We start from the raw sequence: 23447 nt of genomic DNA on the forward strand, positions 1-23447 counted from the left end.
CTCGCTCTGAAGGGAGGGGATTGGAGTTAGTTTGAGATTGTTTTATCTTGGCTTGGGTACAGATCAATACTGAGGGACTGCAGGTGGTGCTCTCATTTATGTAGCAGTGTCTTAAATGTTTTTTGTTCTCTGCCTCCACCTGCTGGTAGGGATGCAAAACCCACTTGTCTGGACTGATCTGTAGTATTCCAGGAAAGAAAATTAGCAGGTAAGAACCAATTTTCCTATAGTCAGAACACATGAAAAAGCAGCAAATGCTAGAAAGATTTTCTGTAGCAAAGCACACCATGTGGAGGATTGCAGAGCATGTAACAGTGACTTACTGCTTGCCTAGCATGTGTTTCACGCATACTTTCTCAGGAGAGGTACAGAAATTAAGATTAACAAATAAAAAAACCCCAATGCATTTCTTGATTACAAGCTTTCAAGAGCTTATACTTTCATCCTCAGGAGGGGGGTAGACTTTAAAGGGTAAAAAGTCAGTCACTACTAACTACCCTCCATGCTGTCCTCTTATACTGAAAATGTGACACCTTTTTCAGTCCATACAGCTGTAAAGAAGCACCCTGTGTCTTAATTTATGTCCCCGACGGACACACAAAGGAAATGCCAACATCTGGTTCCAAGGAGAAGGCCAAAGCTGAAACAGCCAAAAAAGAGGTAAAACAGAACAAGCCAAGCTTCCTTCCATTTAAAATATAAGAACTGCCAAACCTAGGTCAGACTAAAAATCCATCCAGCCCAATATCCTGACTGACAGTCCTGAGCAGTGGGTGCCAGAGGACATGGCTAAAGAAACAGGGCACATGTAATGTGGTCCTTCCTTTGTCACTCTTCCAGCACTGAGCCAGGGGTGTGACATCCCTGACCCTTTCTGGGTTTATAATCTCCCCCCCCCCCCCCCCCCACCGGAGTTCAGCCTTGCATTTAGAATAGGACCAGTTTTTTTTGGCTAGAAAGGAAGAGTCCTGTTATAGAATAAGCAGTGCTTTCCCTCGACTCTTACTGGCTGGCTTCCATGTGCTAATCTGAGCCTAGTGTTTGCAAGTACTTTTGTATATGAAAGAACAGTTTTTGGGGTGAGGTGCATGAAAGAAACTAACTACAGTATGAGCTTAATTTCTGATATTTCTAAAATCATGTCCATAAAATTCAAACCAATTCCTCTGCTATTGCAAAGCCCAAAGACTCCTGACTGTCCAGTGAAACATTGCTTTTGTTTTTTGGAGGTAATGATTTTGGAGGAGAAACATTTTACATTTTAAAAAAAAAAAAAATCCTGTGCCCTCTGTGCGCTGATAGGTATTTTGGAAGTATGCACAAGTAGTAAAACTTGTCTCTCAGTTCTTTATTTTACTGTGATTTTTCTTTTAAATCTTTGTGCTCCTTTCCCTGAGAATCTCTTGAATCTCTAGTAGCTGCCATTGTGAGGCTAGAGGCTCAGTGTCGGTGCTGCCCGCTGCCGTACCGAGGACCTGGGTTTGAGTACTGCACCTGGCTTCTTGCTCCCCAGGCCAGCTGTTCACAGGGGTGTGGAGAATCTATCATGTCATAATGGTGATGCTTAATGGCGGGACTCGGCATTCACAAGTATGGGGTTCCAGAGGAAGCCGCTGTCATTGCAGTGGCTGGGACAAAGATGGGAGGGGAAAAAGGGAAAATGAAGGCTTCTGGCACCGCAGCCCAATAGAAGCTGGTTCTGGTGGAGTTGTAAGCCCAATAGAACAGGAGGAAGCTGCCGGCCAAAAAAACCACAAATTCCCCCTCACCCAAAAACAAATACGCTCATATGGAATAGGATCCGAGTGGGATCTGAAGCATACATGATGCAGTAATTGGTGACTCGTCCTAACATTCTAGGAATTGCCAGGAAGCTGCTTATAGAATTTCAAAAATAATGACCTAATAATTGTAGTTGATACCCATGATGTGTTCTTTAGAAATACTACACAATACACCACGTTCATCTTGTTGAACATGAGACTTGCATAAAAATAGATATTTTTCCTTTATACAAATCCAGGGGGGTCCCTGTTCTAATCCTCGACATGTGCACCGTTGTGTTGGACTAGAGGGCAGAGCAAATCCTTAATGTTCCATTTTTGCTTTGTGGAAAACCCTGTTTGGGGATTTGATGACCTGATGCAATGTTTGAGTGAAGCAGAAGGTGCTGTGTCCTAGACTGCAGTGAAGGGAGCAAGCTTGGAATTGAACCAGTGGTTAATGAGACTGCTCCTTAAATAATGTGGCCATGGAAATATGTTTTGTTTTGGTTTTTTTCCCTTTACGGTTTTGTAGACTCCAGCAATTGCCAAGGATGCACCTTCACCTGTTGCTGTAGAGGTGGTCTCCTGCGACCTTTACAGCAAGGTGGCAGCCCAGGGAGACCTTGTCAGAGACTTAAAAACTAAGAAGGCAGCAAAGGTTGACATTGACGCAGCTGTAAAACTGCTCTTGTCACTGAAGGCAGAATACAAAGAGACAACGGGCCAGGAGTACAAGCCTGGAAATCCAGCGGCACCAGTACAGAAAACCTCTGCTGAACCAGAATCTGCCGGCTCCAGGAACAGCAAAACTCTCTTCAGTAAAGTAGCCGAACAGGGGGAGGTGGTCAGAAAACTGAAAGCTGAAAAAGCACCAAAGGTAAGGGCACAGGAATGGTATTCTAATATTTATGATTGTGTTCATGTACATGAAATGTGAGGGCCCAGGAGTAGCTTTCTGGCTAGCTGGGTTTCACCAATGATTGTTCACCACGTAGTGGTGATCAAGGTGAGTCAAAATTGTTTATAGAAGAAAAACGTATTCTTCTGGCTTCATGTTTGAGCATATACATGTAAGCACTTCTGTTTACCCATAATCAGCACTTCCCTGTACATTCCAGGATCAGTCCAGACTGCTGGGTTATGCCTCCCTTCCAGCAGATGGAGTCAGAGAAAAGCTGAAAAGCACCCTCTAGGTAACCTAGTGTGCCACCTGCAATCCCTCAGTATTCTCTGGCTCCAGCAGATGAGGATGGCATAACCTGTGGTCCTGATCCTTATTAATATTTACTGATTATTGAATAGTTTTTAGGCACAATTAGTGCTATCCCTTATTCCTCTGGCTAGATCAATTTACTGTAAGTTAAATTAAAAAAAACCAAAACTTTCGGGGCGGTCCTAAGATGGCGGCACGCTGAGAGGCTCGGGAAGCCAGGATTCTTGAAGCTCCTGAAAATTACCTTTTTCTTGAAATGCCTGCGAAAAGAAAGGGGAAAATTCGTGTTTTCCCCTTGGTTTCTTCACCTTCAGTAATGGGGACAACAAGAAATCACGAACTTCCTTAGCCAGGCAACAAACTTTCCAAGGAATGAGGATCCCGCTGGACTTGACGGTGAGAGAGTTCTATATCTGTCTTTGGAGGAGTTATCCTTGAGCCCAGACCTAAGACCAGGGCCGACGCAGAGGGCTGAGATGGTGTTGCAGCACGGACCGCTTATCGGTGGACACCTTCCTGGATTGCCAGCAGAAGGAACAGCAGTAACTGCAGCTCCGAGAGAAGCAGGACTTGCGGCTACTAACAATCCAGGGACACCGAATGGCGAAGTAATATCAGGTACCGGGCTAGGACCAGGGGCAACCGGGGAAGAACCCTCGGGAGGAACTCTTCAAAACCCTGTGGGAGGAATACACGAATTTGCCCCGTTGGTTGTACTTGAACGCCCTCGGGTTATAACTCTTGTCGCTTTGTGGGAAATGATGGCAGGCATAGTGAATACCTTTAATGGTTTTAATACAAGATTGGAGCATTCAGTATTACAAAGTACTACAATTATTTCTCAAATGCAAAAACAAATAAATGTGATTACTGATAAAGTTCATGCTTTGGAAGAGAAGGAGTCTGGAAATTTGGAGTTCAAAGCTGCCACAGTAAAAGAGAGAGAGAGAGAGAGAGAGACCCTTGCTAAGAGGATTGAGACTCTGGAAAATAAGTCAAGGCAATTGAATTTGTGCATTTTGAATTTTCCAAGAGTGATTGGAGAGACTCCATATACCACCTTAAAGAAATTTATGGGGGAAATACTGGGAATACCCCAGGAAGAACTTCCATCTATTAAATGTTATTTCCTCCCAAAGTCTGCAGTAACAGCTACTGCTCAGAACTGGCAAGGGAACCTCACTGAAATAATAGAAAATTCAGATATTAATGTACTGGAGAGAGCAACACTTCTGGTCTCCTTTATTTCCTTAACAGATTTACAACTGGTTGTGAGAAAATATTTTGGTGTTTTTCCAGTTTCATATATGAATGCTAATGTTAAAATCTACCCTGACTTGGCTGCTGCTACACAAATAAGACTTAGAGGCTTTTTAGCCCTACGTCAGGAAGTGATTCCCTTAGGTTTTTCTTTTATGTTAAAGTTTCCGTGTAAATGCGTGCTCAAGAAAGGTGCAGATACCTTTTATTCTTTTTTCTCCTGAACAATTAAAGTCCTTTATTGATTTGAGAATGCCAGCCACATCGACTCCAACAAATATATGAATTTTTTTGTTTGCTGCATAGCGTGTAAAGGCCATTTTCTTTTTGAATATTTTTTATTTCCTGTAATTCTCTCTTAAATTCCATGGAGTCGTCCCATTAATGATATTGATTTTTGGGTAAATGGAAATATTTCGATAATGATAGATGGTGAAGTAATGTGATAGGATTTAGTCTTATTTTTCTTTGTTTTTCTTTTAATATAACAATTGGTTGTTCCATTTTCTGTATTGCAAAAATGATGAATTTTTGTAAACTGAAAAGTAGATAAATAAAGAATTAAAAAAAAAAACACTTTTGTCATCGTTCTGAACTCTCTCTCCAGGCAGGCAAGGCTAGGCAATGCCTACGGCCTCTGTATCCAGAGAAATTTGCCCTTGCCCGGGGACTAGTGGGGAGATTTACTGGTGGGCCGGTCCCTCTCCCCCCCCCCTCTTCTACAGACCCAGATACGTTCTAATTCTTCTGGTGGGTGCTATAGTTGCAGGGAAGCTAATTCCCCTGCTTGTTGGCTGACTGACGCAAAAAAAAAAAAAATCTAACGAGAGTTTTCTTCCTTACAAGGCAGTTTTTACTTACTTTCGTCAGCCCTAGCCGGCTGCTATTTTCCTGGGCCTCCGGACGGGGTGGAATTCTTCACCCTCCTGCACTTATTTTTTTCTTCACACGTTTGCCATGCTGTGCGGGTCCCGTTGTGAGGCCTGTGGGGAGTCGGCACCCAGGCTCTCCCGCGAGGGCCTCTGCTCCTGAAGTATTCCTGGGGGCGAGGGGCCCTCTCAGCGGCTGATTTCGCTCCCAAAGTTGGCTCTGCCGCGCTCCCGCCAGTCCCCGTTCAGAGGCAGAGGCCTGCCCCACCCCCGCTTGGCATGGGACCAGCGGCCATCTTGCCTGCTTCAGGTCCCGATCTTCAGGACTCAGGGGGAGGAGAGCTCCCTCCGCTTTCCCCGCCTGCTCTGAGTCCACAGAGACCACTTTTTACACAGCCTGCTTTGACTCCACCTCCAGCCTTACCTTTGGACCCGGCTCCTCCCGTGGGGGGAGGGGGGGCCCTTAAAGCGGCAGCACCCGTTTTCTTCCCAGTTTGTCTTGCTGCTCCACAAGGCATATATGGAAGCTGAGGCTGACTGGAAAGCAAGGTCCTCCTCCTGCAAAGAATTTCAGGCTGGCAGGGGACCAGGGAAGTGTTGGCTTATGGCTTCCCCGTCCAGTTCCTACCGAGGAGCTACCAGCTCCCACCACACCTCCGGATCCCATGATCCCGGACCCCTCCACAGTGGATTTGAGCGATGACATGGATAGTACCTCTCCTGTGAAGGGTGATGATCCGCAGATACTCCACTTATTCCGCAAGGAGGAACTGGACCCTCTAATTCCACATGTACTGCAAGAACTAGATATTCCTGCTCCTGAGCCAGTGATGGATTCTTCCTCAGGTGATCCAGTGTTACCCGGTTTACGGTCTCCTCCTCTAACCTTTCCTTTTTATCCAAAATGTTTTCATATTATGTCCCGGGAATGGGATGCTCCAGAAGCCTCTTTGCGGGTTAGCAGGGCTATGGAAAACTTTACCCACTACCGAATGAGTCCTTGGATCTTCTCAAGATTCCTAAGGTGGACTCGGCCGTCACAGCCATAGCTAAGTGCACCACCATTCCGGTGACCGGAGGGGCAGCTCTCAAGGATCTCCAGGATAGGAAGCTGGAGGTTTTGCACAAGTGCATATTTGAAGTTTCAGCACTTGGGGGTCAGGGCGGCCGTCTGTAGCAGCCTTATGCAGAGAGCTACCCTCCACTGGACTCAATTGCTCAGCACTCAGGAGCTTCCTCCGGGGGAGGCTGAACAAGCAAACTGCATGGAATCGGCGGTTGCCTATATGGCTGATGCTTTGTACGATCTTCTTCGCACCTCGGCTCGGACTATGTCCTCAGCAGTTTCTGCAAGAAGGCTTCTGTGGCTCCGTAATTGGTCTGCTGACGTTTCTTCCAAATCACAGCTGGGATCCTTTCCTTTCAAGGCAGACTGTTTGAGGACGAGTTGGAACAGCTGGTTAAGAACTTGGGAGAAAAAGTCTACAAGCTGCCTGAGGACAAGCCCAGACAGTCTCGTCCCTTTGGTATTTCCGAGGTCGTTTTCGGGGTCAGCGCCATTTACGTACAGGCAGGAAATTCTCCGTTGCTCCTCGACAGACATCGGCCAGGTCTCAGTCCTGGGCTCATTCCTTTCGTGGTAGTCTGCCCCAGCGCGACGGCACATCTCATGGTTTCCCCTCCAACAAGTCTTCCCAATGAAGTTGCGCCGACCCATTCCTCTGTTCCAGAGATCGGGGGGCGTTTCTTCCTGTTTCGTGAGGAGTGAGTCAAGATCACGTTGGATCAGTGGGTCCTCGATATAAATCATGGTTACGCTTTGGAATTTGCTCACCCTCTTCGGGATCTCTTTTTGGTGTTCCCTTGCGGGTCTCAGCAAAAAAGGTAGGTAGTTCTTCAAACTCTGTCTCGATTACTGGCCCTGGGGGCGATTGTTTCGGTGCCACAGGCCGAGTGTCGGACCGGTCGTTACTCCATTTATTTTGTAGTCCCCAAAAGGAAGGCTCCTTCCAGCTGATTTTGTATTTAAAGAAAGTCAACAAAGCGTTGCGAATACCTCTGTTTCAGATGGAAACGTTGAGATCCGTGATTGCGGCCGTCCACAAAGATGAATATTTGGCTTCTTTGGATCTCACGGAAGCTTATCTGCACATAGGAATCCACGCCCACCATCAGAGGTTTCTGCGGTTCCAGGTCTTAGGAGAACATTATCAATTTCGCGCCCTTCCCTTTGGACTGGCACTGACTCCGCGAGTTTTCACCAAGGGGTTGGTGGTCGTGGAGGTGTGCCTTCAGCGAGAAGGGATTTTAGTTCATCCATACCTGGACGACTGGCTCATCCGAGCGAAGTCGGAGACACTTTGCAGACTGGCGGTCCAGTCAGTAGTGCACCGTTTACAGTCCCTAGGCTGGGTCGTCAATTATGACGAGCCAACTGGTGTGCCGTCTCAGGAGTTGGAATTTCTGGGAGCCCGTTTCGACACATCGCTGGGCAAGGTTTTCCTGCCCAGCCTAAGGATGGAGAAGTTGATGTCCCAAGTCAGGCGTCTGTTGGCCCTACTTTGCCCACAGTGTGGGACTATTTAAAAGTTCTTGGTTCTATGGCATCTACTCTGGAGCTGATTCCTTGGGCCTTTCCTCATATGAGACCTTTACAGAGAGCATTGCTCTCCCGTTGGGACCCCAAGTCAGAGGAGTTCCACTTGCCCTTACCCCTGCTGGAACTAGCCAGGACCAGTCTCAATTGGTGGTTGATTCCGGATCACTTGGTTCAGGGCATGGACTTGGAGAATCCTCAGTGGACAGTCGTGATGATGGATGCCAGCTTTTCCGGATGGGAGCAGTTTGTCAGTCCCGATCGGCACAAAGTCAGTGGACAACTCAAGAGGCCAAGTGGTCCATAAATCGATTGGCAACCAGGGCAGTTCGCCCAGGGCTACGTCATTTTCTTCCCCTGGTCAGACACAGGGCGGTACGGATCCTATTCGACAATGTGACCACCATGGCTTACATAAACCATCAAGGAGGTACAAAGAGTCAACCGGTCGCCTCCGAGGCAGACAGATTGATGGCATGGGCAAAATGCAATCTGGCCCGTCTGGCGGCATCTCATATAGCCGGGGTGGACTATGTCCAAGCGGATTTTCTCAGTCAACAACACTTAGATCCCAGCGAATGGGAACTGTCCACGGATGCGATGGCCCTTGTAATAAGCCGGTGGGGGGTCCCCCGGCTGGATTTGATGGCGACTCGGTTGAATGTGAAGGCGGCTCGCTTCTTCAGTCGCAGAAGGGAACACGGGTCGGAAGGGGTGGATGCCCTGATCCTTCCATGGCCTTCCGGTGTGCTTCTCCGTGGCCTCTGCGGATCTCCTTTTGAGCCTTTAAAGAGGGCTATGCTGAAGGATTTAACGCTTAAGACGTGTTTCTCATGGCTATCTGTTCGGCTAGATGGGTTTCGGAGCTTCAAGCGTTGTCCTGTATAGAGCCTTTTCTGCGCATCTCTGACTCTGGGCTTTCACTTCGGACAGTGCCTTCCTTCCTGCCGAAGGTAGTATCGGCTTTTCATGTCAACCAGTCAATTGAGTTACCGGCATTCTCAGATGAGGATAGGAATTCTCCTCAAGCTCAGGATCTGAGGAGATTGGATGACCGCAGAGTCCTCTTGCGGTACTTGGAGATAACTAATCCTTTTTGATTGTCTGATCATCTTTTTGTCTTGTGGGAGCGGTCCTAAGAAAGGGACTAAGGCTTCTAAGACTACTATTGTCCGCTGGTTGAAAGACACTATTGCTTCAACTTACATATGTCACGGGTGACCAGTACCAGATGGTCTAAAGGCGCATTCTCTTAGTCCACAAGCAGCGTCCTGGGCAGAAAGCCAATGTGTCGCCCCAAGAGATTTGCCGGGTGGCCACTTGGAAATCGTTGCAGACGTTTGCTAAGCATTTCCACTTGGATGTCCGGGATCCAAAGGTGGATTCTTTTGGCAGCAGTGTGCTTCGAGCGGGATTCTCCTGGTCCCACCCCTTTTAGGGCAGCTTGGGTACATCCCAGCAGTCTGGACTGATCCTGGTACGTACAGGGAAAGGAAAATTGGTTCTTAGCTGATAATTTTCATTCCTGTAGTACCAAGGATCAGTCCAGACGCCTGCCATATGCAGGAGAGTCTGCTCGGCTACTTGTATTTTCTCTTTGCAGATTTTTCGAAGATTGCACACGTACACGACAGTTTTTTGTCACAAGTTATGGTTTTTAAGAGGTTGGCATGATCTAGTCATTGGTTGTTAAATTTTACTTCATTCTGCTTTGATATTCATTATACTGAGGGATTGCAGGTGGCACACCAGGTTACCTAGGGGGTGCTTTCAGCTGTTCTCTGACTCCATCTGCTGGAAGGGAGGCATAACCCAGGAGTCTGGACTGATCCTTGGTACTACAGGAACGAAAATTATCAGGTAAGAACCAATTTTCCTTTTTTGAGCGTTTTCCTACTACTTTCCTAAGGCCTTAATAGTTGGGAGACTTTTTTGTAGCTGAATAGTGCGCTCTGTCTCAGTCAGTTAGCTTGCTGTTTTCTGCCCATTTGGCTCACCGAAGAACCGCACAAGTGTTCTTGGTAATTCAGTTCTTTCCACGCGCATGACTGTAAAAAGCAAAGGTTATGAAGGAAATCCAGTTATCGGCAGTAATGGGAAAAGATTCAGAAGGAAAAGACACAGCATTTATAGGAGATGGGGAGAAATATTGACACACAACATGGTTTTTATGGTCCCTTAAAAAAACCCTGTCCCTTAAGTCTCTTCTCCTCCTGTAACTATTTGTTTCCTTTTTCCTTTCCTTTCCTGCTCATCTCTTCTTTTCCCTCCCTCCTTTAGGAGCAGGTAGATGCTGCTGTGAAAACCCTTTTAACTCTAAAAGGTGAATACAAACAAGTGACAGGCCAAGAATACAAAGCTGGGTGCCCCCCTGTTGCTCTGCTTTCTTCCAAACCCTCTTCCTCTTCTGCTCTACCTCAGACATGCCCTGGTTTGATGGGCAGCAAAGCACTATATGATAAAGTGGCAGACCAAGGAGAGGTAGTACGTAGACTCAAATCTGAGAAGGCACCAAAGGTAAGCTGATTTTCCATGCCGTGGGGTTCTGGTGCAGTTTATTTGATGAGGAATTTCCCTAGAGAGGTCCGTTGTATGTGAAATATTCAGCAAAGTGGGGAAAAGCAAAACTAGTGTAGGAGAGGGCATCTGGGTGAGTAGCATAGTCCTTGTGTTATTATGGCCAAAAGATGCTCCAGTTGTGCAATGACTAAGACTTCACCCCCGCCCACCTAGGGCCTGTGGACACTGCCTCCTTTACATCCCTAGCGCTAACCAGCCCGAGAAAGTTGAGCTCATTTCCCTGTACGTACCCAGATCAGACCAGACTCGGTTTTGCCTCCCTGTCAACAGATGGAGATGGAGAAAGTTTTACTGATACTGCTACATAATCACGTGTGCCACCTGCAGTTCCTCAGTATTTCTCTGACTCCAGTAGATGGTGCAAAACCTGCCATTCTGCAGTCAGGAAACCAAATTCATTTCTTTAGAGTTTACGAGCCTTCCTCCCAGAGGGTGATGGATATTGGTGGGACCACCTTGTTGGTTGAGGTGGTCGAGTTAGGGGTCAGTGATCCTTGTATTTGCTCAATTCTTGCTCCTGTGGGGTGTAAATCTGGCGGTCCAGATCCCTCCCCTTCAAGAGATTGCTGAGGCAGCTGCAGGCTCATGATAGCTGTTTTTTTGGGCTGCCCCTTTTTATTTTTTTTGGAGAACTCTGTATTCCAACCTGAGAATAAAGTTTAAAAAAACCCCAAATAACCCAAAACAGCCAGTCTTATTGTCTTGGCCAATTTCCTGCTTCTTTTGCTTTGGGCAGCTGGGGAGTTCAACGCTGTGGTTTTCAGCATCGGGGTGGGCGGGCTTTGGGGCCAAGATAAGCTTCCCGCCGTCAGAGAGAGATGGTGCACGGCTCAGTTTGCTACGTGTGCAGCTCTGTGCGGGCTTGTGTGCTGCTTGTTCCAACGTTGGGGAGGGACCATCCAATACTCTGGGGGCCGTGAAAAGAAGGCGACTTTTTTGTTCCTGTCCCTCCCATGCCACCGAGTTCATGCCAGTTAGAGGACCTGTTTCCCCTCAGTGCAGGAACGGCGGCCATTTTGAGAGTTCACACGGTTTGGGCCGCGCAGACAGAGGGGAAGGGTAATTTCCCTCCCAGGCTTTCTCTGGTGTGCTTGAGTGCTGGGGAGGGAAAGAGGGAGAAGAAACTCCTCTTTTGTTTGTCCCTGCTTCTGCACAGCACATGGCTGGCACAGCCAGATCTTTTTCGTCAAATTTTGTGTTGCTCCTGCATGAGGCCTGTCTGGCTCAGCAGGAGGTGGTTGCTTCCAGTGTGGGGACCAGGGTCCAGCCATCCGAGGGTCTGGATTTGGGTCCCAAAAGAATTCCGCCCTGTAGAAAGCGGCCTGCAGTCGTCCAGCGCTTGTTGGACCCGGTTCCATCCCGAGGGGTCCCGGATGAGACTTCGGATGACTCAGATGAGGCTCTCTAGCTTCCGGAGGTGCCTTTGGTGCACGACCCGTTGGTTGATTATGATGCTGGTGGTGCGAATCCGGATGAGATTCTGGTTTCTGAGGGTGGTCTGCCTTTTTCATAAGGAGAAGCTTGGGTCATTGACTCTCCAGGTTTTGGAGGAACTTGGGGTCATGAATCCACAGGAGGATTTGGATCTAGAAGGAGATGATCCAGTTATTGATGGTGCAGGGTCCATTGAAAGCCTTCCCTTATCACAGATCTGTGAAGAAGCTAGTGGATTAAGAGTGGGATACTCCTGATTCCGGCTTAAGGTTAGGGAGGGCTATGGTGAAGCTTTATCCTTTGCCTGAGCAGATGTTAGACCTACTTTTCCTTCCTATGGTTGATGCGGCAGTGTCGACCGTTACCAAGAAGCAACTTCTCCTGTTGAGGGGTCTGCAGCATTGAAGGATGTTCGGGATCGAAAGCTGGAGATGCAGCTTAAGAGGATCTTTGAGGTGTCTGTTTTGAGTTTATGGGCGGCCATTTGTTCCAGTTTTATGCAACAGGCGTGTCTGCGTTGGGTGCAGCAGCCTCAGGATGCGAATTCAAAGCCTGGAGAAGAAGCGTTGAAGGCTGAGTGTTTGGAAGCGGCGGTGGCTTATGTGGCAGATGCTCTATATGACCTCTAGGATTATGGTGTCAGCTGTGTCGGCTAGGAGGCTATTATGGTTCCGTAATTGGTCGGTGGATGTGTCGTCCAAGTCTCAGAGACTCTGCCTTTTAAAGGTCGTCTCTTGTTTGGCGAGGACCTGGAGCAGTTGATGAAGAGTGGGCAAAAATAAAGTGCACAATTTGCCTGAGGATAAGCCTAGGGGCAGGAGGTTTTTTCAGACCATTCCTGTTTTCGGGATAGTAGTAAGTCTCACCCAGCAAGAGGAGCAGCAGGTCTGCAGAGACTGTTTTCTTTCCGTGGCCAGTCTTGGGGTCAGTCCTTTCAAGGAGGCCGAAAACCATTTCGGGACCCCACCAGTGGTGGCTCAGCCAGGGCCAATTCTTCGTAATGAGGTGAGGTTGGTCCACTCAGTCATTCCTATTGTAGGCAGTCACTTGATGCTGTTTTACAGGGAGTGGGCCAAAATTACCGAGGATCAGTGGGTCCTCAATGTAGTAAGAGATGGCTGTGTGTTAGAATTTTCTCGGCCCATCCAGGATTTGTTTCTGGTTTCCCCTTGCGGTCCCATAGACAAGTGTCTAATGGTTTGGGAAACACTGGACCAGTTGCAGAAGCTAGGAGCGGTAATTCCGGTTTTGTGGGAAGAGTTAGGCTCAGGAAGGTATTCCATTTATTTATTTAAGGTTTTTCTATACCGGCATTCATGATAAGATCATATCATGCCGGTTTACATATAACAGGGGGTGCAAAAACTGTTCTTTTAACAAGTGCGAAGGAAGCAAAAGTTACAATAAAACAAGGTTGTAGAACTGGGGGAGGAAGGAGATAAGGATAGTAGCGTAAAATAATTTACAGAGGTAACTTATTTACAATGTGCAGTGATGTCTCTTTATGGATATTTACATTGGGCAGTGAGGTCTCTCAATGGATATTTACTTAGTTGACCCAAAGAAGGAAAGGACTTTTCGTCTGATCCTAGATTTAAAAAGAGTAAATGCAGCACTCAAGGTGCTGTGTTTCCGGATGGAAACTCTAAGGTCTGTGATAGCGGCAGTCTGCAAGGGCGAGTTCCTGGCTTTTCTGGACTTGACAGACGTATCTGCACATAACCATTCACCCAGATCATCGGCAGTTTCTGCGATTCATGGTTCTGGGTCAGCATTTTCAGTTTCAAGCTCTTCCATTTGGGTTAGCCATGGTGCCACGCACTTTCACCAAAGAGGTGGTGGTAGTGGTGGCTTTGTGTCAGGAAGGAGTTCTGGTGCACCCTTATCTCGATGACTGGCTTATCAGGGCAAAGTTGGAGGACCTTTGTCGCCAGTTGGTTTAGACGGTAATCCACACTCTCGAGTCACTCGGGGCTGGGTGGTCAACTTGGCAAAGAATCACTTGGTTCCCTTGCAGTCCCTGGAGTATCTGGGCACCCACTTCAACACTCTTGGGGGAAGGGTGTTCCTCACGGAGGAGCGTGTTCTGAAGCTGCAGTGGCAAGTTCGTCGGTTGTTGATGCCAAGAGTCTGGGATTATTTGCAGGTTCTGGGCTTGATGGCTTCAACCCTGGAGTTAGTGCTGTGGGTATTCGCACATGTGAGGCCCCTGCAGAAAGCTCTTTTGTCTTGATGAAATCTGCTCTTGGAGGAGTTTCACCTTTGCCGCTCGAGGGTGTTGGCTGGGCAGTCTGTCATGGTGACTTCTGAGTTCCAATCTGGTTCATGGTGTGGAGCTCTAGGTACCGGTTTGGGTAATTCTTACTACCGATACCAGTCTGTCTGGTTGGGGAGTGGTGTGTCAGCAGCAATCCACTCAAGGCTGCTGGTCCGTGACAGAGGCTTCATGGTCTGTCAGTCGGTTAGAGACCAAAGCGGTACATTTAGCGTTACTTGCTTTTCTGCTTTTAGTCAAGGGTCAGTCGGTCAGGGTCCTATTGGACAGCACAACTGTGGCCTACTCTATCGGCAGGGAGGAACCAAGAATCAGGCGCTGGCTCAAGAGTTTATTCTTTGGGCGGAGTGTCATCTGGAACAGATAAATGTCTCTCATTGCAGGAGTCAAAAATGTCCAAGCAGATTTTTTGAGTCGTAAGTTGTTAGAGATATGGGAGAGTGGGAGCTTTCAGAGAAGGCAATACAACTCATGCACGAGTGGTGGGGCTGGCCCCACGTGGATCTAATGGCGACTCGTCTGAATGCCAAAGTGGTTTGCTTTTTCAGTTAAAGGAGGAAGCATGGGGCTGAGGGCATCTATTCTCTGCTGCTGCCTTGGCCCCTGTGTTCTGCTCTAGTTCTTTCCTCCTTGGCTGCTAGTGGGCAAAGTATTGCGATTAATCGAGAGATATCTGGGCGAAGTAGTTTTGGTGGCTCCGGAGTGGCCACGTCTGCCGTGGTTCGTGGATCTAGTCAACTTGATTGTAGACGGTCCTCTGCGTTTTGGTTATCTGTCGGGCCTTCTTCGGCAGGGCCCCATATTTTCAGACAAGTCTGCTCACTTTTGTCTAGCAGCATGGCTTTTGAAAGGTGGCGATTGAGGTGTAGAGGGTACCCTGAAGCAGTTATTGCTATGTTACAGGCCAGGAGAAAGTCTACTTCTCTTATGTGAGAGTCTGGAAGGTGTTTGAGTCCTAGTGTATAGCTAACGGGGTTCAACCTCTTGAGTCTATGGCGTCTCATATCCTATCCTTTTTTCAAGATGGCCTGCTCAAGGGTTTGGCTGTAAATTCTTTGCTCTTGGTGCCTTCAGGGAAAAGTAGAGGGTGCCTCTCTTTCCGCTCACCCAAATGTGGTTCAGGTTCTCTGAGGGGCAAGGAATTTGTGTCTGCTGATAAGGAAAGTTTGTCCATTCTGGAATCTTAATCTTGTCCTCAGGGGTTTGTCTGAGGTGCCTATTGAGCTGCTTAATGACTGTATATAAAACTCAACAAATAAAATAAATTAAGGTCATTTTTCTTGGTGGCTATATGTGCCACTAGAAGGATTTCGGAGTTACAGGCTTTGTCTTGCTGTGATCCATTCCTTCAAATTTTGAACTCTGGAGTATCCTTGCACAAGGTTCCGTTTTTTTTTTTGCCTAAGGTGGTATCAGTGTTTCACGTTAATCAGACTGTGGAGCTTCCAGTTTTCCTCTGTTGGATTCCTCCATACCTCATGTGAGAGAGCTTAAGCTTTTGGACATGCGGAGAGTGTTGTTGCGATATCTTAAGGTAACGAATGACTTTAGGATGGATGTCAGATCACCTCTTTGTTTTGTGGAGTGGTCTGAGAAGTGGTTCTCATGCATCTAAGACTACGATTGCATGATGGCTCAAAGACATTATTGGGTTGACGTATATAGCTAAGGGTTGACCAATTCCTGAGGGTTTGCGAGCTCATTCCACGTGATCCCAGGTGGCCTCGTGGGTGGAGGCACAGCTGTTTCTCTGCAGGAAATTTGCGGGGTGGCGACTTAGAAGTTATTGCATAATTTTGAGAAGCACTATAGTCTGGATGTGGGGGATCCAGAGTCTAGTCTTTTTTGGCAAGAGCGTTTTGTAAGCGGGACTCTCCAGGTCCCATCCTAAGTAGGGAGCTTTGGTATATCCCAGGAGTCTGGACTGATCTGGGTACACACAGGGAAAGGAAAATTGGTTCTTACTTGCTAATTTTCGTTCCTGTAGTACCACAGAGCAGTCCAGAGCCTGCCCAATCTGTGGAGGGAGAGAGTCGTCCACTCATCTAATTTTATTGGTATACAGATTTTCATGGTATGGTTGTTATAAAAGTTGTTTCTAAAGTTATTTTATTTGTTGCTGTTTTTATGATTTTTATGCTTTGGTACAGGTCAGTTCTGAGGAACTGCAGGTTGCACATATGATTATGTAGTAGTGTCAAAACTTTCTCTGTCTACTGGCAGGGAGGCAAAACTCAGGAATCTGGACTGATCTGTGGTACTACAGGAACAAAAATTAGCTGGTAAGAATAAATTTTCCTTTATCTCACCCTGATCTTCTAAATGGCAGTACTGCCATTGAGTTATCTAGTTAAGCTTTGCTTTTATATTTTGTCTCCCTTGCTTTTGGTGTCTCGTTTTTTTTTCATAAATAATTGTCATATTTCTCTATGTACAACAAAGAAACAAGTTTCAGAGGCTGCTTATGTAAAAAGAAATAAACCACTATTTAAAAATTAAATGAGTACTGATTGTGCTTTATCAGTCACTTTGTCTCCAGAAGGGGTGGGGGACTGCATTCTCTAGGGCAGTGCTTTGTTACCTGCAGGACCTGCAATATCTCTGAAGTCTCGTATGTTTCTCAGCACTGCTAGGACTCTGGCAAATGTCTCTCCTTCCAGGATAGCAATTGCAAATCTTTCCCAATGCTCCAGGGACTCCTGGCTCTTGGTAAATGGACTGTTATCTCCTGGTTTTGGGGGTTGCATGTCATCCTTGATATACCTAGCATTGCTGATTACTATGATAATGCTTTTCCCCATTTCTTTCTGGGTTTTTGGCATACTGATCTTCACCTCTGTATAGGGAACTTTATATGGTTTTTGTACTATGCAGAGTTCTAATTTCTCCCTTATAGCTGTATGTTTTCTGAATCTACCAATCTCTTGTTTTTTTCTACCTTCTCTTTTTCTTTAGGAGCAGGTAGATGCTGCTGTGAAAACACTTCTTATTTTAAAAGCTGACTATAAGCAAGAGACAGGTCAGGAATATAAGCCTGGGAACCCCCCTCTAACCCAGCTTACTTCTAAATCTGTCTCTGCTCCTCCTCAGACGTGCCCTAGTGCGACGATCTGTAGAGCGCTCTATGATAAAGTAGCAGAACAAGGAGAGGTAGTACGCAGGCTCAAATCTGAGAGAGCTTCAAAGGTATGCTGGTGTCCCAGGCGCTGGTTGTGTGTGGTTTGCATTCAAGCATAACTCCCTCTGCCCCCAGAGGCTTGCATGTGTAATGTCCCCTGAATGTATTGCTGTCAGGAAAAATACATTAATTCAGAAAGCTTCCCCGAGCGGAACAATTGGATTGAATTAAAAGGGCATTTCAGCCTGTAGATGCTCTGTTGGTATAAATTTAGTATCCTTGTTAAGTGCCAAAAATGACATTCTCTGAAAACAAATAGGTTCATCAGTCACATGAATGAGGTCACATGACCATGCCAAGCAGAGTGAACTTTCTTCAGCTTTCTTGTAAAAGATGGTCTTTACTGCACATGCACAGGACTTCTGTGCCTCAGCCCCACATGGTTTCTTCAGCATTCACCTCTGCCAAATATGTTGTTTTAGTCTTGTTAGTTCTCTACTTTGATTTAAAAAAAAAAAAAAAATTGTCCATTTGTTTTATTATGCCTCTGTCCCCCTTCACCCCCATGACTTTTTCAGCAGAAAAATGTGCCATCAGTCAGGCCTCCAATCAATTCCTTTCACAGATGTCTCTTCTTGCATCCTATATCACCATTGTAGAGAAATAATCAAAGCTCTCCCTACAGAACCCTCTCCCCAGTGTTGGTTTACTTGGTCTCCTGAAATAGCTTGATGGCAGTGCCATCCACCAGGACCCTATGCAACATACTTCTGGTAGGAAAGAAGACAGGCATGAAATATCCAGGTGGCTACAGGATTAAAGTTACCAATTTTTTTGTGACCTTGTCTTGCAAAAACTTATTGATACCGCATCAGCAAGCCAGCCTGTGTGCCCTGCAATGTATGGGCCACCCGGACAGCTCAATCATATGCAGGTCAGACAGAAATTTTTTTAATGTCTTTTTGAATTGCAATTAAAACACAAATGTTCAAAGGTTAATGGTCATGTTGAATTACTTGTGATCTAACCACAACAGCGGCCGTTGTTTTGCATTCGCCTTCATCAAGAGCACTAAGATCACAATTTAAATTCCAACTGAAACCAACCTTCACTGCTAGTGACTTCTTATTGCATTTAAGCAAACATTGATGGGGGAAAGGCTCGTCTCACAGCGGTTTTACAAGGAAAGTATGGAGGTCCACATCTTGGTATCCCCCGGTTGTGAGCCTGACCTTGGGCTTTATTGGGAGGCACAGGTATGATACAGTCCTGCATAGCTTCTTATCAGTTCTCCTTGATTGAATATTTTCATATAGTTTTGGAAGATGCTGCAAAACTTTACCATCTCCCTCAAGCAAAGTGAATATAATGTTCTTATGGAGAAAGTTGAGGCATGTGAAAAACATTGATTTCAGACAACCTACAATTTTTTTAAGACTGCATTAAGAGCCTCTGTAATGCCCATAGACACTCTAACTTTTATGGCTGTAAGCTTCAGGCCTTCGCTAAGATGTGGAGAAAAGACTTGCTAATGTGCTGTGCAGCACAGGTTATCTCTTCAGAGATGAGATTTGGCAAATATTAGATATTGTGACAGGACCACAGTTCCACGCTGCAGAGCATATCTGCTCCACATCCGAGCCCGTTTCGGAACCTTGAAATACCAGAGTAGTTTCCTGAAGAAAGCAGTTTCCTCCTCAAAAAAAAGAAAAATGCTGCTGGGGACCTCTTGCCTGAAACAGTGTTCTTAGACCTCCCTGGCAGAAGAGCTCAAAACCCTATACCGTTAACAAGACTAAATCAGTATTTGGGAAATAGCTAGTGTTCAGTCTCTACTCCAGAAGACCTCCCTGGGGGGGAGGAGGGGGAGAGTGAGGTTTCTCGCAAACGTTTGAGTCATAAGTTTGGGTAGCTGGGTCCTCAAGATCATAAAGGATGGTTACAGATGTCTATTGATGATCCCTCCAAGTCTACCGCTTTTCCTCCCCTTCATGAAGAGCATATGAATTCATTAAAAACCAGAACATACTCTGATCAGAAATCTCCTTGCTAGCCAAAGCAGTCAAACCTATTCCAGTGCAGTACAGAGGGTGTGTTTTTACTCCAAAGATGGAAGGCTTCTGACTGGTTCTAGCCTAAGAGCCTTGCACAGATTCCCAGAAATAGAAAATTCAGAATGATTTTTCTGGAGTTAGTTCCACTTTAAACAGAGGAAGCAGTTTCAAGGAGGCTTACATCTTATGATTAGATTATCTCCATGTGAATATTTCTTATATTTGTGGTAGGAGCACTTCGTCTTCAGTCCTGCATAGTGCCTTTTGGCCTTGCATCAGTTCAGTGGGTTATCACCAAATGCTTGACAAGTCATCTTGTCTTATCTATACTAACTGAGGAGATTTGCAACAGGGAGTTGAGTACACACATTCACATCACCTTGTCTGAACATGGCCTTTTGTTGGGCTGCTAGATTTGGACGGTCCATCCTTCCCAGACATTTTGAGAGGTAGAGCCTAACTCCCTCCTTCCTTAAAGTTCATTTTTATGATGGGTTATATCCCCATCTCTGTTTTAAAGTTAAAAATACTTGTTTGCACATTATCAATTGTCATATTCCTTTTTTTTTTTTTCTGGAAGATGTACTCTAGGAGCTCTCACTTATGACAGCTGAATTTGCTTGTTTTTGAAGAGTTTGTGAGACTAATGAATTGAAGAGATCAATTCATTAGTCTCACAAACGCTCCCTTCTTCCTTTCCAGGGGAGAGGAGAAGGCAGGGGAAAGGATGTTCTCTCGTTTTTGTAAACTTGGCTAGTCTGGCATCTGAGACTGTCAGTAGTGTCACAGCAGTGCCAAAAGTCCTATGGATTTGCAGTACAGACTTTCTTTATCAGAAAGCTTTGGAAAGATTGTTCGGCACTCATGAAGATATAGTCTGTGTACTGGTAATAGCCAAAAGGTTTGATGTGGTAACCACTCAGTTTTATATACAATGGCTATAAGAGTCTACATCCTCTTTCAGAGTGTTCACTTTTTATTGCCTTATAGCCTTGAAGAAAAAGCATTAAACCAATGTTCAATGTATCCACTCATCCTACCTCACAACTGCCAAGTGAGAAATATTTCAAAATGCCTTAGACCAGTGTTACCCAACTCTCTCCTGCAGGCACGCCTAACCATTTTGGGTTTTCAGGATACCCAAAATGAATAAGTGCATACGTTTGAGACCCAAGGTATGCAAACTTATCTCATGCATATTAACTGCAACATCTTGAAAACCTGATTGGCTAGGTATGCTTCCAGCAAAGGGTTGGGAAACACTGTCTTAAACAATGAAGTAGAAATAAACGCATGGAATTGCTTGGTTGGATAAGTATCCATCCCCCATGTACGTCTCTAGTAATCCTAAATACTTGAAGCTGTGGTGAAATCGAGCACTTTCAAAAGCACGCAGCAAGTTACTTGACTCCACCTGTGTTAAATTATACTGCTTCACATGAGAGAATAAATTCAGCAGTCCATATGGGTTCTCTGCTGGGTAGTGTATTTCAAAGCAAAGACCCAACCATGGCACCAAGAAGCTGTTAGACTATCTCTGGGACAAAGTTGTGGAAAGACCCAGATCTGGGGATGGATAGAAAAGAATTGCAAAATCTTTGACTATCCCTCAGAGCATGGTCAAGATGATTATTAAGGTATATGGCACCACTAAGCCCCTGCCTAGATCAGACTGCCCCAACAAATTGGGTGATGAAGCAGAAAGGAGATTGATCAGGGATGCAGCCAAGAGATGAATGGCAATTTTGAAAGAGCTATGTGCTTTCATGGCCAAGACTGGTCAAAGTTTGCATGTAATAAAAATATCCCAAGCATTCCACAAATCTAGCCTGTATGGTAAGGGACCAGAAGGAAGGTTACACTGGGAAACAAATTTCTGGGAACATTTTGTTTCCTCCACAACCTTCGGTGAAACAAGTAGATTTTAACAAGCTGAACACGAATATGCATTTATTATGTCTGTATCGCATACAGTTTGCCAGAAAAGTGCAATATACATTAAGCATTGTTATGTGCCTGTAGTGGCATAAGCTATGATGGCAATGTTGGCACCAGAAAACAAAATTTAAAATGTTTTGCTGCAGATTTTAGTTTGCAATCACTGTCCGACGCTTCGCGGATGAGAGTCCAACAATAGTCACCCAGCATGGAGGGGTTCCACTTGCCTTGATACCTCTTCTCCATTTTGACAATGTCTTGATGAAACCTTTCACCATGTTCATCACTCACGGCGCCAGGATTGTCTGGGAAGAAGTCCAAGTGGGAATGAAGAAAATGTATTTTCAATGACATGTTGCACTTCATCAATTTGTATGCCTGAAGCAGATTTTCAACCTGTTCAACATAGTCTGCTGCCATATAGTTGCCTAGAAAGTTACAAATGACATTCTTGAAGGCTGTCTACGCAACACATATTATACAACTTGCAGAAGACCATCAAAATGGCTGTCCTTCATCACAGCCAACGAAAACACCTTCTTTTTTCTTGGCGTCACTTATGCATGGAAACATTTGCCACAAATAATCAAAGGCTTTACTTTGCTTGTTCATTGCCTTAATGAAGTTTTTCATCAGCTCAAATTTGATGTGCAAAGGTGAAAGAAATATCTTACTTAGATCCACTAATGGGTCGAGCGCAACATTCTTCTGCCCTGGAACCAACTTCTTGCGGAGAGGCCAGACTTTTTTGACGTAATGCTAATCTCTTGCTCGACTGTCCCACTCACAAAGGAAGCAACAATACTTGGTGTAACCAAGCTGCAGACCCAGTAGAATTGCAATTACCTTGAGATCACCACACAAATTCCCATTGTACCTCTAGTACTCAATGTGGTTCAGCAGTAGCTGCATGAGCTCATACGTTTCTTTCATATGAACGGCATGTCCGACAGGTATTGCCGTTGTGCAGCAAAACAGCTTTTAAATTTAAGATTGATGAATCAATAAACAGTTGCCATTCTGTTGGGTCGTGGTCACATCAGAGAGCACAAAACAATTCATTGATGTCACAGCAAAAAGTCAGACTGTCTACTTGGTTGAAATATTTTGTCAAATCTTCATGATGGCTGCGAAATACTGAAATTTTCATATCAGATGACAAGATTCCGTCCTTGCAGTCTTGACCCAAGCAGCTCTACCTGACTCTTTGATAAAGCCAAATCTCTGACCAGATCGTTCAGCTCTGACTGAGATATTAAATGAGGATTGCTGGATGTTGATGGCAAAAAGTCAGGATCAGCCGCAGCTTCCATCTGCGATGGCTCACCATCATCACCTACCTCCTCATCTTCGTCATCAAGTGTCAACACCTCTGGTTTTGGAACAGGAAGACTGTAGTCATGCGGCACTGTTCTCATTGCTGATGCAAGGTTAGGGTACTTAATAAACTTTCTGTTCTTTGAGTATCCCGACACATTCGTCATGCAGAAGTAACACTCAGTTATATGATCTTTCTGTTCCCTCCATATCATTGGGATGGCAAACGGCATGGATGGTCGCACACCTTTCAACCAAGCTCGCAGACTACTGGCGCAAGATGCGCAACATATGAGGAGCTAATGCTCTGTCCTGGTCACCAATTTTGCACCCGAAATAAAACTTGTATGCCTTCTTAATTAATGAGTGCAGTCATACTCTTTTTCTGTGCTTTCAGAGTAAACTCACCACAGATGTAACAAAACGTGTCACGGCTATTACGACATTGGCGCGACATTTCATAAAGTATATGAAATTAAATCCACAAGCTTTAAACTCAACAGTTTAAGTGATATGATTCGCTCATTCACACAGAAGTTGCATAGGAGACTACTCATTGCTGCTGCTTATATAAGGCTGTGTCTTCATGGAAACAAGTTGGATTCTTGCAGCTGAGCTGGGGCTTGCCTGAGCAAGTTCTGGCATGATCAGGCAGAGTTTCTTGGTGTATTTTTTAAAAAGTTAGTCTGTTACATGTTATGTTGCTTATGACCAGCAAGAAAATATATGTACATGAGATTGTTGTAAAATTTCACAATTATTGTAACACAAAATTGTCCGTTTCTCAAAAACCTTACGTGATGTACAAATTTCGAAGTAATATCTGTGATCAGCATCAAAAAATCTATTTGGAACACCAAAAAGCCTGAAGGAAACAAAAATTTTGTTTATCAGTGGTAAAGACAGCCCACCTTGAATCCCACTTGAAGTATGCAAATCAGCCCTTAAGGGATACTGTAGCATAAGGAAAATGTTTTATCTGATGAAATTAAAATACCTTTTTGTGGCCTGAATGGAAAGCATTAAT

General features: G+C 45.4%; 1 protein-coding gene across 4 annotated transcripts in view; it reads left to right on the forward strand.

Moving 5' to 3' along the window:
• EPRS (glutamyl-prolyl-tRNA synthetase) overlaps positions 1-23447 on the forward strand; it is a 250216-nt gene that overhangs the window by 120048 nt on the left and 106721 nt on the right. The window contains exons 17-20 of one of the 4 annotated variants that reach the window (XM_029593176.1): positions 543-660; positions 2299-2643; positions 9985-10221; positions 16949-17179. In XM_029593176.1, the coding sequence (XP_029449036.1) occupies positions 543-660; positions 2299-2643; positions 9985-10221; positions 16949-17179 (931 nt within the window). The remainder of the gene's footprint in view (positions 1-542; positions 661-2298; positions 2644-9984; positions 10222-16948; positions 17180-23447) is intronic. The other 3 variants (XM_029593177.1, XM_029593178.1, XM_029593179.1) reach the window with 3 other exon arrangements.

Source organism: Rhinatrema bivittatum, chromosome 3, assembly GCF_901001135.1.
Source record: "Rhinatrema bivittatum chromosome 3, aRhiBiv1.1, whole genome shotgun sequence".
Classification (NCBI taxonomy): Eukaryota; Metazoa; Chordata; class Amphibia; order Gymnophiona; family Rhinatrematidae; genus Rhinatrema; species Rhinatrema bivittatum.